Here is a 16431-nt window from a genome sequence, read left to right as displayed (position 1 = left end):
TTGAAATATAAAGTTATTTAAAAAAAAAAAAAAAGTCCCTAGGAACTCACTACCATGCTGTCCATAAACCTTTCTGTGATTATATAAATGTTTTTAAAAATGATGACTTTTATGCTATGTGGATTACATTTCAATTAAAACAGATCCAGAGACACTGTAACGTGCAACAGATGGACGTATCTCAGAGGGAACGCAGGGAGGGCGGGAAAAGATTAATCAAAGAACTTACATGCATATATGTATAGCCCATGGGCTAACAATAGTGTGGGGAAGGCCTCGGGTTGGGGTGGGAGTGGGGTGGAGGAGGTCAATGTGGGGGGGAAATGGGGGACATCTGTAATACTTTCAATAATAAAGATTAAACCTATTAAAAAAATTTTTTTAATAAATTTTAAAAATAAATCAAAACAGCAAATGCGTGCAAGTATATGAGGAAGGAAAGGAGAAAACAGTAAACACAATCTATCAGATTTTTCCCTTTCCTGGAATGAAGGAGAAAGTTCATTAGTAAATTATAGAGGTTCAGTATTAGAAATAACAATGCTTTGCCAAATGTTTTGCTCCTCCACTCTTTAGCAGCTTGGAGGCGAGCTTATGACTGTGTCGTTAAGGTTAAATGGTGCATCAGCGGTAGACACAAAGACTTCAGACTCTTTACATTTTCTTACCATTATAATTGGCTGCATCAGGATCGTCCACATTGATGGCAATGACTTTCCAGTCGGTTTCCCCTTCATCAATCATGGCCAATATGCCCAGAACTTTCACCTTGATTATTTCACCTCTTGCACATACCTGAGAGTCAATAACCACAGTCAGGATCATACTATAGAATGAAACTTTGAAAGAGAAGCTTTACTTGGTAGATAGTAGGAAATAAGGAAGATGCCAAGTTTCTGCAAACTTACCTTAAGATTGTTCCTCTAAGCAGTTTTTTAAAAGCTAAACAAGTAAATGATTATCAGTCTTATCAAAGTAGAAAATATACTCTTATTACCTATAGGTCCTAAGAAAATCAGTAACATGGTTCAGGGCAATTAATGCTTTTTTAAACTGTCATTGATTGTGCCAAAAAATAAGCCCTCTATAATTTGTTTCAAATGTATATTTTAATGTGTTTTCTCTACATTTTATTTTATAGAAGCCACTGAGTTGTCTACCATACAATATGACTGAACTTTATGACTTGGAAGAAACTGAATGACAACTTTCTTTTCAGTTGCTTACCATTTCCCCGAGCCTGAGAAAGATCATAAAGACATATAACTACAGTCAGAATCTTAAAGCAACCCTATTTGATAGAGGAATCCCTATCACAAATCTCCAACTTGTGAAGCTACTTGGCTTGGGTCAATTCCAAGGTTTGCCTTGTATTGAGATGACATTTGCCTCCTAGTACCCTTCACCTATTAACCAGTCATCTGCCTTTTGAAGCAATGCAGAACATGTCCACTTCTTCCACATATATGCATAGTCATAGACCATATATGCACATTTTTTTCTAGTCTAGGTTTAAAAATACAAATTATAATTATACAAACTATAATATACAAATGCTTTAAATGAAATGGAAGCTTCTAACCACCCAAAGTGACATTATTCATAATATTTTTTAAAGTATGAACTTTATATATTTCATTAATATCCTCTTAGCACTAAAGAAATACAGTTCAGATTCCATTACCTTGCTTCCAATTTCACAGACATCAATTGGGTCATTGTCGCCACAACAGCCAGTGTGTTTGTCATTGTGTCCTGGGTCTTCCCAAGTCTGGGGGGGGAAAAAAGGCTTAGAGCGTATCGTTCCTATACATGCTACTGAGAGAATGGATCATATTGACATTAAGAGATAACATCGCATGAGTCTTTCTGTAAAAATATTAATTTTCAACTATTTTTTCTCATTTAAAAAAATTTTTATTCACATCTAAGAATGTTAACTATACATAATAATTTTGATTAAATGCCAGGGCTCCTATTAAGCATAGAATGCTAAACTAAATGTAAGCTTTAAAATAGGTAATGATCCTGTTTAAAACAAACAAAAATCAACCACCTGCGCTGGCCTATGGCTCAGCTGGTTAGAGTGTCGTCCTGTACACTAAAAGGTTGAGAGTTGATTCCCAGTCAGGGCGCATACCTAGGTTGTGGGTTCAATCCCCAGTCGGAGTGTGAATGGAAGGCAACTGGTTGATGTTTCTCTCTCACATCGATGTTTCTCTCTCTTTTTTTTAATTCTCCCTGAAGATATTTTTTCCATTGCTTTTTAGAGAGTAGAAGGAAGAGAGAGAGAAAACATCTAGAGAGAGAGGAAGAAACAATGTGAGAGGGACACATTGACTGGTTGTCTCCTGCACTGCGCCCTGACTGGGGCGGGGGATTGAGCCTGCAACTGAGGTTCGTGCCCTTGGTCGGAATCGAACCCTGGACCCTTCAGTCCGTAGGCCGACACTCTAACAACTGAGTCAAACTGGCTAGGGCTCTCTCTCTTTCCCTTCCTCTCTCTCTAAAAACATTAAATATATATACACACACACAGATTTATATGCCACTTATTCCGTAAAAAAAGAATTTGTATAGTTTATAACTAGTCCATAGAGAAAGATAAATACTTCAAAAAAGAACAAACTTTCAAATATGAACTTAAACATTATAAATATTTACCTTTCAGTTTATCTTAAAAAGTTATTCAAGGAAGTATTAAAATGAATTAATTACCACTATGTTTTAAAAATCTATTATAGCAAAAACTTTCTGAAGGTGTTTAAATCTTTTTTACTTAATAGTAGGTTAAATTTTTTGTAAGCTAAAAAGTACATTTCTAACAATTGCACAGAGACATACCTGAGGAATGGCACCATAGTTCCAGATATACCCTTTATAAGGGAACAAATTTGCAACGTAACGGAGTTTTCCTTTTTTCACATCTTGTTTAATTGGGTTTAAAGGGTCTTTTGTTGCAATCTGAAATAAAAAATTTCAAATAATTGCATACTTGGATGTGAAATATTATTCAAATAAAGATTTGAGGAAATTAATTATGGAATGCACATCCCCTAGTTCCACTGTCAGCCTTTATGTGGAAAACATCTGAGGTATATGGGAACTATTAAGAAGGGGAAAAAAGCATTTACTAACTCCTGAAAGCAAAACTCAACTTGCCTGGAATAAATCCTAACATTTGAGAAATAAAAGATTTTTATTAAAAGGGCAAAATAAATATTACCAAATTCAGCTTTCATTTAAAGCACTTAAAATTATTTAAATATTTGAGTGCCTATTACTTGCAAAGTGTGGTTACATTAAAAAAACTTAATTAAGTGATATAAAACATATAATAAATATCCTTAACAAAAAGCCAGATATCTTAGGTGTCATCAGAAGGAAATTAACAACAGAAATTCCAATAAGGTCATTTGTACTGGGGTGACAAAGCAAAGGTGTAAGAGAAGGGAAGTCTGTAGCATATTTGTAAATAGTAAATAGCTGAGTTTAGTTGGAGCACAGAGGAAAGACTGGCAGGCAATGGGAGATACAACTGGAAAATAGATCAGGACTAGAAAGGTGTAAACCTTGGGCTTTAGCTGTTTAACTCCTGAGCAAATCAGTGTGGCTAGATCAAAACTAATATCCTACATCCGACTATTAAAGGCAAAACATACCTCCATTTTTGCATTAGACCAGCGTGGTACTTCAACTACCATGTTGAACACATCCTGAAAAACAGAAGGTCAGATGGTCACAGGAGCTAATTTGTTCTCTTCAAAGACCTTGCCCTGGTTCCTCCAAAGTTAAATAGCTCATTGTATCTGATCTTTGAAGTCCATGGACTCTCAACAAAATGCATCAAAAAATAAGACAGAATGATGGGTGAAGAGACAAAGCAAACAGAGCAAAATATTATTTTCACAAGGCATTATTCTTGCAAAAACTATTCTGCTAAGGTATTGCAGAATCAAGGTGGTGGATATACGGCTGTTCACTGTATAATTTTTTAAATTTTTCCAGATGTTTAAAATTTTTCATAATAAAATAGTTGGGGTGTGTGTGGAATGTTTCTATAGAGAAAGGAAACAATTTCTACACATAAAGAACTTGTACCTCTGAGGAAGTCCATCTTGAAAGCAATCAAATCCAATGCCTATCATTTCCATTGTGACTGCAATTTCTGAAAATGTTTTTGGATCGCCTATTTCAGAGGTGGTTTATAAGACAAATCCCAAATCAGTTAAAATACTTTGTCATAGTTTAGTTTTAGTCTCAAAAAAAATTAATCAGCTCAATTACCCATATTATTCTCCCAATTTGGCTGTTTTTAAAAATCAAGTACTCCTCAAAAGGACCAGAAGTTTGACATTGAAATAAAATATGTTCCAAAAATATTTTAACCAATAGCATTTCTAGAGTAATTAGTTTACAGCCTTAAATTGACTACTTTCAAATGAACACTATATTTTAAAAATTCCCAAGTGCTTACTGTTTAAAATCAATGAAAGAAACTCACACTCATCTCATTGTGCACACCCAAGTCAAATACCGACTTGACATAGGGTCTCTAATTAAAACTGAGCCTTGAGGAGTCAGAAAATTATTTTTACCAAGGAATAAAACTTTAAATTCAGTTTTTCAGTTTATAGCCTCTGTACAAGGCACACATGAAGCCAAATCTTCAATTATACTATTATAAAATGTGTATTTTTAAAAGTTGACTTAAAATGAAAAATCACTTAATTACACAATTTCTTAGAATTACTACCTTTGCTACTTTGCATTAAAAAAAACAAAACAGGGACTTATAGACTTGTACACCTGAAACCTATATAATTTTATTAACCAGTGTCACCCCAATAAGTTCAATTTAAAAAATGCACACAAAAAACGGACTGATGAGCTACAAGGGAATAAGTCAGAGATGTCAAGCCAATAATGACCTTGCCGCTACTTTTAACCAAGCAGAAAAGCTACACGGATTCATATTCAAGCGTGTAAAGCTTGGTCAGACCAAGGGAGACAAATATTTCCTGGGCTTGTATTCTAAACCTACAGACATCTACTTGCTAACAACATAAAAACCACAAAGAATGGAGATATTTAAATCCAGGACTGAATAAATTGCTCTATCCTTACAAAGGAATAATGGATGGTTTTAGAAAAAGGAACACTAATTTTTCAGCATAGTTTTCAAGAACAGCATCTCTCTAGTAACACTACTCTGGTATTAAAATGTAAGATCTGTATGTCTATGATATGAGAACCAAATAAGGGCTTTGAAAGTTTTCAGCAGCAATATCCTAAAGGTTCACAAGATGGGGCTGTTACTACATGGAAGATTCAACTGAGGTGAGGCAATCAAGATTTGCTGCTGCCCAGGGCTTGTGAAACGGTATCTTGAGAAAGGAAGTTTTGTGTGGTCAAGCCGAATAAGCTTGGAATGAATCTAATTAAGTACATAAATTTAAATATCCAAAGTAAGCTGATGAAGATTTAGTCTTTCTCTTGATCTGGAAATGGCTTTGGGGTGTTCCAGAGGACCCCTAGAATACCTTAAAAGGTTTGGTTTTTTCTCTTTTTACAGAGAAATATTAATCAGGTGTTGTTTTTTTCAAATGTCATTATTGACTTCAGAGAAAGGAAAGGGGAGAGAGAAACATCAATGATGAGAGTCACTGATCGGCGGCCTCCTGCACGCCCCCTAGTGGGGATGGAGCCACAAACCGGGCATGTGCCCTGACGGGGATTCGAACCTCGATCTAGAACCTAGGTCGATGGTCAACTGCTGAGCCACGCCTAGTCGGGCATAAACTAATTAGGCTTATTTGGTGTTGAAATTATATGGAAACATTGCAAATAAGAAATATCACTGAGCGGTTGAGCGTCGACCTGGGATCCAGGCGATCGGGGTTCAATTCCCGGTCAGGGCACATGCCCGGGTTGCGGGCTGCAGCCGATCAATGACTCTCTCATCATTGATGTTTCTATATCTCTCTCTCCCTCTCCTTTCCTCTCTCTGAAATCAATAAAGATATATTTAAAAAAAAAAGAAATATCACTGAGCCTTATGTTGTATTTGTATATATTGTAGGTGTTCCAGAAATTATGTGAAATTCCTGGAAATCTGAAATGTCCTGGCATAATATGTCTGTCATCAAAACTGTGTACCAGTACAGCAGACAAAAATCAATACTAAAGGACACTAAGATAAGCCATTTAGCATGTTCTTTTGCTACCCTGCTCACATTACTTTTATACATGTAAAAATGTGTGTGTGTATATATATATATATATATATATATATATGAACATTTTTCTTATCCATTCATTCATCAAAGGGCACGGGTTGTTTCCACATCTTGGTGATTGTGCACAGTGCTGCAGTGCACATGGGAGTGCAGATGTATCTTCAATATCCTGTTTCCATTTCCTTTGGATTAGCTGGATAATATGGTATATACCCAGCAAGAAACCCATTTCTTGATTAGGCTGATAACTTCATTGATAAAACATGAATATTACAGCAGCACGGTGATCATAGGTCTCATCTCCAAACTGGTCAGTGTTCTTGTGGATCAAGTCAGTATCCTGATAAGCCACTTACCAATGAATAGACTATGGCTATTATTAGTAATGTAGTTAAGTATGCATATATACTCTTAATTTAATTACATCCCATCTCTGGGTCTTAGCAGTAAAGTTAAATGTATCTTTAATGAGAGACTTATGAGTGCCTCATGACGTATGGTCTGTTTCTAACACTAGTGAACGTGACATGCTGGCCTGCAAAATTACATAAGTGGCTTAAGTTAGCATTTACAAGATGACCCATCATGTTTCTCTAGCTAACTTCAGCAATCAAGTAAATATCAGATTTAGGGAGCAATACAAAAATTATAATTCTATTACCCTTTCTTTCATTTTTCTGTTTTGCAATAAATTTTGGAGAGCAGTGGTGGTAGAGAGAACTTTCTTCTAAATTTATCTAGAGATTAGATATAAAGCAAAAGGCTAATAAAAAACAAGGGCATCTTGTCTTTTTGTTTTTTAACTCCTAGGATAGTTTTGGGTATAAAATCCCTATCAGAAGAGCTTGTGTAGTTCATAAGGAAATGCTCTACTTCCATAAAGGTGCTTTTGAAAAGATGTCACACATTTCGTCATTTCCAATAATATTTTACCTGATTAAGTGCTCACCCAATGACAATGGCTCTTAACCTTTAGTTTTAAGGTTTGGCTTCAAAGTTGGTTTTGTGATTACAGGATATACTCTAAGTTGCTAATGCATTCCTCCTTGTGCACTGTTGGTGGGATTGTAAATTGGTATGGTATGGAAAACAGTATGGAGGTTCCTTCAAACACTAAAATAGAACTGCCATATGATCCAGCAATCCCACTGATGGGTAAATACAAAGAAAGTAAAATCAGGATCTCTAAGAGACACCTGCACTCCCCTGTTATTGTAGCAGTATTCAAAATAACAAGATATGGAAACAGAAATCTAAGTGTCTGTAAACAGTGAATGGATATATACACAATGGAGTATTACTCAGCCTTTAAAAAAAGGAAGCCCTGCCATTTATGAAACATGAATGAACCTGGAGGACATCATGCTAAGTGAAATAAGCCAGACACAGAAAGACAAACATGGTATAAGCTCATTAAGCTTGACTGAGAGATCATTTGATTGGGAGCATCATTTTACAACGTACAGATATATCAAAACATCACATTGTGCCCCTTAAATAAGTACAATGATTACTTGCCAATCATACCTCAATAAAGCTGAAAAAAATTTTAATTTAAAGGAAAAAGTAAATGGGTTCTCACATTATTTCACTGACAAGCGACAAAAGTCTATTTGAGAAGCTGACAAAAAAGAAATATGATGGAACACTGAACTTATTCTGGCTGCAAACTACTTACACATCAAAGGTTTACTTGATGTTACATGCAAGACGGTTGCTAATATGATCAAGGGGAAAACTGAAGAGATTCACAAGACCTTCAATATAAAAAATGACTTTACTGAAGAAGAGGAAGCCCAGGTAGGCAAAGAGAACCAGCAGTGTGAAGAGAAGTGAAAAGTTGTGCCTGACACTGTAACACTGTAAGGACTGTTCCAAATACTAGCTGCACTGCTGTTTATAATTGTTAATATTAAACAAACAATAGAAAAATGCAGCAGCAAGTCAACTGTATTAGCAGAATATCATCTTGATTGCATATATAGTATGGGCACAGATTCCAAACCTATGGCTGATCAAAAGTTTCATTTTTTCTCTGCTCTGAATAAAACTAAATCGTGGGTCCTCTATAAAAAGGGAATTTGGGGCTTTCTCTCTCCTTGTAAAGCATTTTCTGCCTAGTTTATTGTCGTTAACTTTAGTCCAGTGACTTTTTAAAAGCTGGCATTGTAAATAAAACAACTTGCAAAGGTTTTCTGAAGTAGGATTAACAATGTATTATTACCTTTATTCATGAGTTGGAAGCTGGAAAATGGCTGCATGAGGCAACTGTTCTGAGTGGGGTTATTAGGATGTCTTCAGCTTCCTGGCGTCAAGCAGCGCCACTGGTATTGATTAGCCCATAGGTAGCAGGGCTCCCTTAATTGGATCTGAGGACTTGTTTTTGCATTTTTAATCCTCTCAGCTTTGAATATGTTGGCTAGAGACTCAGTTACTACTCAGTTTGTGGGTTTGGGGGAAAATATAACTAGACAGTAGTTAGCTTTTCAATTAAAAAAGACAACCCTTATGGGATGTCATCTTTTATTTTTTTATATATTTTTTTAATGTATCTTTATTGATTTCAGAGAGAGGAAAGGAGAGGGAGAGACAGACAGACAGAAACATCAATGATGAAAGAGTCATTGATCGGCTGCAGCCCGCAACCCGGGCATGTGCCCTGACTGGGAATAGAACCCCGATCGCCTGGATCCTAGGTCGATGCTCAACCGCTAAGCCATGCCCGGCCGGGCGGGATATCATCTTTTAATAATCAGTGATCCCATATTGGGAAAACTATTCACACTACTTGCATGTAAAAAAAATGTTAAGCTTTAACATTAAAATGTGTGGCAAGACCTAAAGCAATTAAATTGAATTAGAAGAAGAAATATGATGACCAATGTTCACACTGTGTGCTCCATATTCATTATAATTGTAACTCTACAAAGCAAAACATGATTTATAGCAAACAGACATTTGCTCAGCCAGTTGTGGTGAGAGTCCAGGGAAGATAGTTACCCCATTAAAATTTAAAAACAAATACCTGTCAGTAATACTCATTTGTTTTCCAGTTACACAGATTTTCTACTCATAGCAGTTCCAACAAATTCTTATATTTGGTTAATACCTACTGCCATATATACCTATTGAAAGTAAGAAAACTTAAAAGCTCCTATTCTGTCCCTTCAGATGAGCTTTAAAAAGACTAAATTTTGAAAAGAGATATTTTAACCATAATCAGTCTACTTTCTTTTTTTTATAAAAATCAAGCAGAGTCTGCATTTCCAGTTGTCAAACTTTTCTATGATTTTCAACAACTAAAAATTCTGACCCTAGAACTTTCCCCAAGAAAAATGCATATTTATAGCAAATTGCAATTTCAGAGAATTCACAGGACCTCAGAAAGCCACCAATGGGCAGTCCAGGACCTCAGGGCCACCAAGAATCCCTGGACTACACTTTACAGCCTTCCCAAAGAAAGAACATTCTTATTTATTTCCTTTGAATTCTAAGCTAAAACAAAACAAAACAAAAAATCAAGCAAGTCTTTCTTTCCTACAGTATCAAAGAGACATTTACTGTAGAAAGTATGGAAAATACAAAAAGGCACCAAGTAAAATCCACCCCACATACATGCCTCATGGGAGGTAATATAGCTCAGTGGTAAAGACCACGGGTTCTGAGCCAGAATGCCTGGCTATTGCTCATGAGTTCTAGCTGGTGATCCCAGATAATGGGGTTAATGAAAGAACCTAGCTCAGAGAATGGCCTGGTGGTTAAATGGGATAATCCACATAAGGGCTTTAGCATAGTGCCTAAGGTATAGAAAGCATTCAATAAATATTAACAATATTATTTGACTTTTTAAATACAAATCTTTAATGAGACTTCATCAGTAAGTTTACAGAATATACAGAATCATGAACTGTCAGTGTAGAATGTAACATAAAATTCCACTAAGACCAACAGTGCTCAGAGGTAAAGTAACTTGCTCAATACCACAAAACCAGTCAGTTGGTAAAACCAGGACTGAAATCAAGATTTGCTATCCATAGAACAGAGAGCTCTCCAGGGCTTCAGGAATAGCCAGTCACTGAGGTCAACATAATCGCCTTATTTTTGTTTGGTTATTGTGTTTTGAGACTTTGCTATAAGCACATTATATGCATATTTAATAATCACAACTTAATTTTTTATAAAGTTGATAAATCACAGAACTTATGGTTAGAATAGCTGTTTTCAAATTTTAGTCATGTCAAAGCTCATCTGAGGAGAAAAAATAGGAGCTTGTTCTTAGTTATGACAAGTCAATTAAGTTTCACTGTTACCAGTTGTCATCGACGTTTCCAGTTCTAACTTTGGTTTGGAAAATGCAAAACCAAAAGATAAACAAAACAAAACAACCCAGAAAACCCAACCATTCTACATAAACAAGTTGGGAAAGACAAACTGTGTTTATATTATTAATTCTGTGATACTTTTTAAAACTTCAATTTATGGAACTGTCTATAAAAGAAAAAGAAAGTTCAAAAGAAAGCAAACTCTGTAAGAAAGTGAGAAATCTAAAAAGCATCCACTTGAGTACCATAGAAGAGTCTAAAAATTTTGGGTACTGTACAGTGAGAGTATCTTTAAAATGTTAAGAATGATAAACAATGCAAAAGAAATTTCTGTTATATTTCTCAAACCTTAACCTATTTGATTAGAAGCCTGACTTTTTTTTGGAAGGACAGAAAAGAAACATAGTTCCATATTTACATATGTTCCCCACAGTCACTGAAAAACAAACAGAAGCCTATATTGTTAGACTAGTATTCAACATCAAAGTTTAAGATGCATAGAAAAATACCAAACTTCTAAAACTAAACATGAAATCATAATATTTGAACATTTTCATATTTAGATAAAGCTTTAATTTACCCAATGTTTCACATTGTTTATGCTCTCTTTTGTATTTCTAAAATTTCTGGTATCTTAGAAATTTTATGCCAGAAGACACTCTGAACTATACAGGTGCTTTTATATTTGATTCCCAAATAGACCCAGAGCAAAGGACACTTTTACAAACCAAAAAACAACAATCCAATGAGTCCTTGCCTTTGTGTTCTTCTACCCAATGGATTTGGAAATAATCCAACCAGGGTACCTGAGTTATAAGGATTCTCAGGATTGGCTGGATTGATTACCTAATGGCATATATACCAAATCTAATGCTCTCCACACTGAAAGGTCCTGACCTGGAATAGGATAACCCTTTGGGCATTTTTCCTTAGTAGAGATGAATGAGTTGTGTTAAAAGTACCTTCTCTCATTATCATCTGTCAAATGGATGACCATATTAGGGATAAGGTCTATGGCCACACACACACACAAAAAAAGTATGGAAATATAATTATATTGGAATATTTTAAAAATCACCTCTTCTGGAACCAATTGAGTTAATCTGATCTTTTATTTAGGCTATAATCCAAAATAATTTCTGTGTACCACACCCTTACTTGTTTTGTATATACCGAACTTCCTTAAAAACAAAAGAACTCTTTCCTGTTTCTCAGGCAGAAATCTGAAGCGCTGAAGTTCACTGAGGTCTGGACCACTAGTGAAATACAGAGTTGTTGCAAGAGCTTGTGCTTTTGAGCCACCTTTGGGTGGTACAAAAGCAACGTTTTTTTATCTTTTTTAAAAGACGTGTTTATTGATTTTAGAGAGAGGAAAGGAGAGGGAGAGAGAAACATCAATCAGCTGTCTCCTGCATGCCCCCTACTGGGGATTGAGCCTGCAACCTGGGCATGTGTCTTGACCGGAAATGGAATCAGTGCCCTCTCGGTGCATGGGACGAAGCTCAACCAACTGAGCCACACCAACCAGAGCCAAAAGCAGAGTCTTCATTTGAGTAACCCCAGATTATAGACACAAGCAATCCTGTACAAGACTTCAAGCAGTCACAGAATAACTTGAGTGAAGACGTTTTACATGACACCAATGTAGTCTTCAGTTTCCTATTTTGAAGAAACTTGGAGCAGCAATAAGATTAGGTACCACAACTGCTATGACCATTCTGGTCCTTGGCTAGACTATTGCCTAGTCACTTACTGCTACGCTCTGAATGTTCGCGTCCCCCCAAAATTCTTATGTTGAAATCCTAATCTTCAAAGATGATGGTATATTAGGTGGGACCTTTGGGAAGTGGTTAATACATGAGGGTAGAACCCTCATGAATGGGATTAGTGCTTCATAAAAGAGGCTCTGCAGAGCTCCCTAGACTTTTCTGCCATGTGAGGATATACTGAGAAGTCTGCAACCAGAAGAGAGTTCTCACCTGACCAAACTGGCACCCTGATCTCAGACTTTCAGCCTCTAGAACTATGAGCAATACATCTCTGCTGTTTATAAGCTACCCAGTCTGTGGTATTTTGTTATAGCAGCCCAAGTGGACTAAGACAGGAACATTAAAAAAATACACACACACAATGCAGCTATGTGTCAAGAAAATGTTTTCCATCCTTAGTAGATCCGTATACCAAGGTAGCATCAATAAACTTAGGGTCATCATTTTTTATCTCTTCATTACTCAAAATGGTCTAAGATGTTACTGTAAAGTACTTTGCTATACATACTAATTATACAAAAAACATCCAAGCCAACCAAATGGTGCCAATTCAAGAGGAAGGAAAGATCCTGCAATTCACATCAACTCCCAGGAATCCAGATGTAATAGAGTCGAGTCTCTGAGTAAACACACTTTGAGAATCCCACAGGAGAATACATACAAATTAGAGGCCCCTCCTCTAACTGTGGCACATAATTGGCCTGGGGCTGTTTGCTCCACTGCCTCCAGTTGGAGCTCAGCTCAGGTAGGCTACTTGGAAGCAACACACAGGTTGGATTTTTCTGCCAATGTCCAAGTGTCAATATAAACCTACAGCAAACTTCCCCGTAGAAGTAAAATGAATTTGTCTATTTCTCTCCGATAGACAAGCACAGAAAAATAGTGAGACAACACACACAAGGATAAAATTTCATCTTTACTAGTATTCTAGATGTACACTGGAACATGATGTTCACATGTTTACGTGTAGACACCTAGCTAAAGATCAAAAATCGATGTAGCTTTTACAACTCCAGCAGATTTGTACTCACTGTGAATCAAGCTTCCTGGCTAAATGAAAAAAAAAGTTTTAAGGTAGAGAAAAGAATCAAACATTTGTCCTTTTGTCAGTTCCTAAATATAGTACACACTTCTCCTATTGGGAAGGAAGCTAAAAAAGCTGTGTTTTCTTTTTAAATGACTATTTGAATCTGTACAAATAATGCATACTCTTTATAAAAAGGTTAGAAAATATAAAAAGGCAAAAATGAAAGTAAAAATGAAAACAGTCACTAGCAATTAATTCTAGGATCATGAATATTTTGGAATACGTAGTTGTAGGCTTTTTTTTCCCTAGGAAAGTAAAGAGTCTTACCATTTTGTGGTAAACCTATCAATTTGTGCTAAAGTTAGATTTCTTTGGCTCACTGGTATATACAGAAACAGACATCTCTTTTTAGAAGTCTGTGGACTTACCTTTATTAACACTATTTGGAGATCTTAACTCAACCAGTCCATTAAAAGTACTGAATTTTTCTGTATTCACTGAATAATCTAGTTTATTTTTACTATTTAGTAAATATTCCACAGCCCAAATTTTGGGCTGGCTACTTAATTTTGAAACCACTAATGGAGTATTAAGATTTTAGTTCCAAATACTCATACAAAAAAGACCAATGTGATTTTTTTTGTTAACCGAGGCAGCTTTAAGACATTTGCTTCTATTCCTCTACTCCTTCCCCAAGTTATAGTTGCTTCTTTAACTAATAACCTGGATTTAAGACCGACTTCTTAGTCAACACCCTTTTAACTCACTGCACAACGAGGCATTTTAAGCGCTTGTTAAGACATAAGAAAATCCCAGACTGGGTTCAAAAGAAAAGAACATCTTACCTTATGTGCATAAATTGGAATATCGTGAAATGGAGATATATATTGCCCTTTTTCATTTTCTGCAAAATAAATTAGAAAATGTTATTACTTTTTTTGTTAATTATATTTCCAGATACATGAAGTATATTTTTAAAAAAAACACCTTAATTTTTTAAGAACAGTTTTAGGTTTATAATAAAATTGAGAAGGTACAGAGATTTCCCATATACCCCCTGCTCCCACAAACACATAGCCTCCCCTATTGTCAACACCACTCACCAGAATGATACAGTACACATTTTTATACCAAGATTTTATTCCCACAAAAAACTGGTTGTATACTCCACCTTTTCTGACTCTCCTCCAAGGCTGGATTAAGTTTTCATCGTCTGTGTTCCTTAGGCATCTAAGACGTATTAACCTCTATAATGAGGGCAGGGACTGCCTTATATGTACCTTTGTATCCCCAAAGCCTAGCAGTGTCTAGTATACAAAAGGTGATCAAATTGTTTTGGGTTGATCTTGCATCAGTTAACAGTTTACAAAACCAAAGAAATACTTGGGCTCAGAGAGAAGGGAGGAGATCAGTTTGCTGAATTATAAACCATTTTGCCTTAAATGATGTTCCAGGAAGACAGAGCCATCTTAGATTATGATTTTTTTTTTTTTTTAGGATAATCAAGTTGCAACAACACTTTCACAGGTAATTTCTATATTCTAGAGACCAAACTACCATATCCAAAAAGTAATTTTTAAATTTCCATATTATTCTTCAGGAAACCTAAGCATCAGTCCACATTGCATCCCATCAGCTTTAGAAACGGACAGTGACCACTCCCAATCAACTGACTTTTCCGTCTAGCCCACTCTCAGTTTTAGAGAGATTGGCACATGAAACACTACAGAGGTTTAAAAAAAAACAAACTTCCTATTAAAGAATGAGTCTAAGAAGTTTATGATTTTTAAAAAATTAAAATTATATAAGTATTTAAGTTCCAGGAAGTTCCATCTGATAAAAAGTTCCTTTAGCCAGTGCCAAAGTCAAGGAGTGGCTTTGATTCTTCCATAATGGCTATCAAATATTTGCTACCAATACATAATCTAAAAACTGCATTTGCTCTGCACATATAGCTTGAATATTACCCAAACCATTCCCCTCCCTTCAAACCAGTTACCCGTCTAGTCTAAATCCCTCCTAGTGAGGAATTCTGCTGCCAATCCTAACTCCGTTCAAATAGTTCAGTGACTTGTCAAAGGTTCCTGCACTGCCCTTACTGCTATTTCCAAAATTATATAAAATGGGGAGTCGCAGCCTTCCTGGGTTTCACATGGTAGTCTAATGTTCAACTAGATGTGTAAACCTGAGAGTTCAGCTACCTTTTCCTCCCACCCGGGCTACTTTTGGACAGGAGCTCCGTTCCCTCTCAGCGTCCCATTTGCTCCCCTGAAACCCACTCTTTCCTGCCCTCCGCACACTGCAGAACTCACAGAACTCAGCGCGCCTGCCCATCTCCCTCCAAATAAAACTGTAAAGTTAAAACAGAACAGTCTCTGGTGACACCTTTTCCAGCCCCTCCATGATCTCCAATAGCCTCTTCCTAACAGCCTGCGGAGGGGCTGGAGAGTAAAGGTAAACCCGAGGGAAAGGCGGGGAGCCGGGGAGAGCGAAGCGCCGCCAGCCGGCAGCCCCCGGCTCGGCGCGGACCGGGCAGGAGCCCCTGAGGCGCCGAGTCCCCGGACGGGGGCAACTCCGGCTTTCTCACTCCGCCTGTCAGTTGACGTCACCTGTGTGACTCGAAGGGAACAGTTTTCTGTTTCACAGGCCAGTTCCCAGCATCAGCGCTACGGAGAAAACACGCGGCGGAGGCAGGAGCGCTCCTGGGATACCCCCGGGAGGGATGGGTCCGGTCCTCCGAGCGCTCCCGATCCGGGCCTCAGTTTCCCCGTCTGCAGAACAAGGGGCTGCACTTAACCCGCTGAGTGTCCCAAGTCTGAGCACAGTGAAGGAATTAAGGTCTGAGGGAGTCCCTCCCCCCTCTCCCAACTCCTCCTCCTTTTCCTCCAAATGGGGTGACTTAGAGGTCTCCTTTCCCATCGCACACTGCCGAACACCTGCAAAACGAGCCTAGCCCAGGTTCGGGTCCAACCGAGCCCGTGCCGTCCCGCCCGCAGGCCGGACCTGTGAAATGGGACGATCGGGTCGGCCCAAGCTCCAGGGACCGGCCCGAGGAGCCGAGCCCGCGCCCGGGA

General features: G+C 37.3%; 1 protein-coding gene across 2 annotated transcripts in view; it reads right to left on the bottom strand.

The window, feature by feature from the left end:
* Positions 1–16431, bottom strand: part of PPA1 (inorganic pyrophosphatase 1) — a 31368-nt gene that overhangs the window by 14577 nt on the left and 360 nt on the right. For both annotated transcript variants that reach the window (XM_081158454.1, XM_081158455.1), the window contains exons 2-6: positions 14203–14261; positions 3663–3716; positions 2845–2964; positions 1685–1771; positions 669–795 (exon numbers count right to left, since the gene is read on the bottom strand). In XM_081158454.1, coding sequence (XP_081014580.1) covers positions 669–795; positions 1685–1771; positions 2845–2964; positions 3663–3716; positions 14203–14261 — 447 coding nt within the window. The remainder of the gene's footprint in view (positions 1–668; positions 796–1684; positions 1772–2844; positions 2965–3662; positions 3717–14202; positions 14262–16431) is intronic.

Source organism: Miniopterus schreibersii (genome assembly GCF_964146895.1).
Source record: "Miniopterus schreibersii genome assembly, chromosome: 14".
In the NCBI taxonomy this organism is placed as follows: Eukaryota; Metazoa; Chordata; class Mammalia; order Chiroptera; family Miniopteridae; genus Miniopterus; species Miniopterus schreibersii.
The sequence above is the reverse complement of the archived record's forward strand: the minus strand, read 5'-3'. Positions and strand labels throughout refer to the sequence as shown.